The 2,389-nt window shown below is 66.9% G+C and overlaps 1 protein-coding gene across 1 annotated transcript; it reads right to left on the minus strand.

Annotated features, from left to right (window-relative positions):
- Positions 1 to 425: 425 nt before the first annotated feature.
- Positions 426 to 1,957, minus strand: CCNO (cyclin O). Its single transcript, XM_075020311.1, has 3 exons — positions 1,683 to 1,957; positions 1,417 to 1,602; positions 426 to 1,249 (listed from the first exon to the last, which is right to left on the minus strand). Exons 1-3 carry the CDS (start codon positions 1,947 to 1,949, stop codon positions 734 to 736), a joined length of 969 nt encoding a protein of 322 aa, XP_074876412.1. The 5' UTR covers positions 1,950 to 1,957; the 3' UTR covers positions 426 to 733.
- Between the last annotated feature and the right edge of the window lie 432 nt (positions 1,958 to 2,389).

A 2,389-nucleotide genomic window follows, 5' to 3' on the forward strand; every position in this document is an offset into this window, starting at 1 on the left:
GATGCTCTTCTAACATCACTTCCGTGCACAGATACAAAGCAATAAAGTGAAGACAATGAAACGTTTTACAACATCACGACTGTTTTCTTCCCTTGAATGTTTCCCCTGCTACGGTGCCAGCTTAGTTAGGAGTATGCGCCCGGATCAGAGACCTGCTGGAAAAGTAGCAACCAGCTGCTTTATTATTTAACGTTTTGTTTTCCTACACTTAGGTCAGCGCACCTAATTCCACACACAAACACGCACACCCCAGCCATGACCAAGCCAGCGCGTGTCCGTTTGAAAAGGGGAATGACACTATCGGGCATCATTATTTTGGGGGGGGGGGGGGGGCTGGAGTTAGCCTTCGGGGTGAACTCGCTCTGGGTTTTCTCTCCCAGCTGTGCACACACACCGCCAGCAAATAAACGAGCACCAGTGCCCAGCAGAAAAGAGTTTATTCAACGTTCGTAGGGTTCTTCCACCGTTATCTTTACGGACCACCCTCCCAATAAATAATAAAGTACTCGAGACCCCGTGTACTATTTACACGCTGGATTTTACAGAGCGGCAGAGGGACAGTGCAACTGCCGTACAGTAACATCAGGTGCAAAACGTGATCTAATTTCCCAAGTCCAGTGACACTAACGCCGAGCTGAGGAGGCTCAAGGCCAGCTCTGCGGAGCACGAACGACGACCCGGCCCGCAGCCAGCCCAGCCCAGCCCGCGGCCGAGGCCACTACGCCCGGGACGGCTAGAGGTGCGAGTGACGGGCGGCGGCATCGCCGCTACCAGCCCGCAGGCGGTGGCACTTCGGGACCACCTCCGGGGGCAGGAGGAGCGGCAGGAACTGCCTGTTCAGCGAGACCAGGAGCTGCAGCTGGTCCACGCAGTCCCGCAGGACTCGCCTCGGGTAGCCGCTGATCCGCAGGTCCAGGGGACTGCGGTGGCGCAGCAGCCGGTCCGCCAGCCCCAGGCTGCTGGCGGCCAGCAGGGAAGGGGCGTATTTGGTGAAAGCGTAGTCGGCCAGGCTGAGCTCCGCTATGCCCACCGCCAGCCTCCGGGCGTCCGCCGCCTCTCCCGCGTCGGCCCCCCGCGCCTCCAGCCGCACCTGGCTGAAGTGCTCCAGGAAGAAGTTCACGGTGGGCGCCGCCAGCTCGAAGCCCAGGCGGCGCAGGATGAGGCACTCCAGGTTGCGGAGCTGCTGGCAGGAGAAGACGCCGCAGCAGAGGTCGAGGAGCTCCTTCATGCTGGGGGGGTGCACCTCCACCTGCAAGGGGGGGGACAGGGGGTAGGGATGCTGCGCTTAGGGGTGGGTGAGCGGCGCGGGGGGAAAAGGGTGCGGAGCCACGGCCGGGCTGGGGCTGCGCCAGCGCCGGCGGGGGTGGCCGCGGAGACCCCGGCGGCGGGGGTGGCCGGGGTCCGGGGCAGCCTTACCTGCTTGCAGGCGATGAACAGCGCCGTCACCCCCAGGAGCTGGAAGCAGTCGGCGGCCACCGGGGTGGTGCCGAGGAAGCGGTCGACCATGTTGACGGCCAGGCAGAGCGCCTCGAAGGAGACGCTGAAGTACCGGTGCACGGCGATGAGCCAGCTGACCAGCTCGCAGCGCGCCTCTGCTGTCACCTGCGGCACCGGGAGCGGCGGTCAGGCGGCGCCGGCACCGGGCTACGCCCGCCCGCCGCCTTCTTCCCCGCTGCCCCCACCTGCGGCTGCTGGGAGAGCGGCTCCCGCGGCTGGAAGCGGCTCTCCAGCCCCTTGCGGGAGCGGTACCAGCTCTCCCCGTAGTCGCGGAAAGCCTGCAGCTCCTGCGGGGTCGTCGTCGTCGTCGTCGTCGTCGTCGTCGTCGTCGTCGCCGCCGCCGTTGCCGGTCTCTGCCGCAGTGCCCATAGCCGCAGGGGGAGGCCGGGGAAGCTGTCGAGCCCCCGCTGCAGCGGGGGGGTGGTGGTGCCGCCGCTCCCCACCGTCACCATAGGGTGTATGGCCGTACCGGCTTCGCTACCGGGCGCGGCGGCGGCCGCTATTTGAGGGGGCGGCGGCCCCGGGGCCGTCACCGCCCGCCTCCCGGGCCGTCGCCCCGCCCCGCCCGCCGCGGGGAGGCCGGCCGGGCACCGCCGGGAACGTCGTCTCCAAACCCAAACCCGCTTCGGGGCCGGCAAGGATCCGAGCTGCCAGAACGCCTGGCTCTTCCCGGCGGGTCGGAGGGCTGCGGCGGAGCCGCCGTGGGACCGCGACCTGCGGAGAACGGTGCCTCTGGAAGGGCACGGAGAGCCGGCTGGGCGGGCGGGAGCGCCGCGGAACCCGTCCCGGCGGGGCCCGAAGCGAGCCACCCGAAGTTGCGGCTTCGCAACTTCGTGGTTTGCCACGGCTAAAATAGACGTGCTCCTGGCGTTCTAGCTCGGAAGCCGGTGCG

Source organism: Buteo buteo, chromosome Z, assembly GCF_964188355.1.
Source record: "Buteo buteo chromosome Z, bButBut1.hap1.1, whole genome shotgun sequence".
Lineage (NCBI taxonomy): Eukaryota > Metazoa > Chordata > Aves > Accipitriformes > Accipitridae > Buteo > Buteo buteo.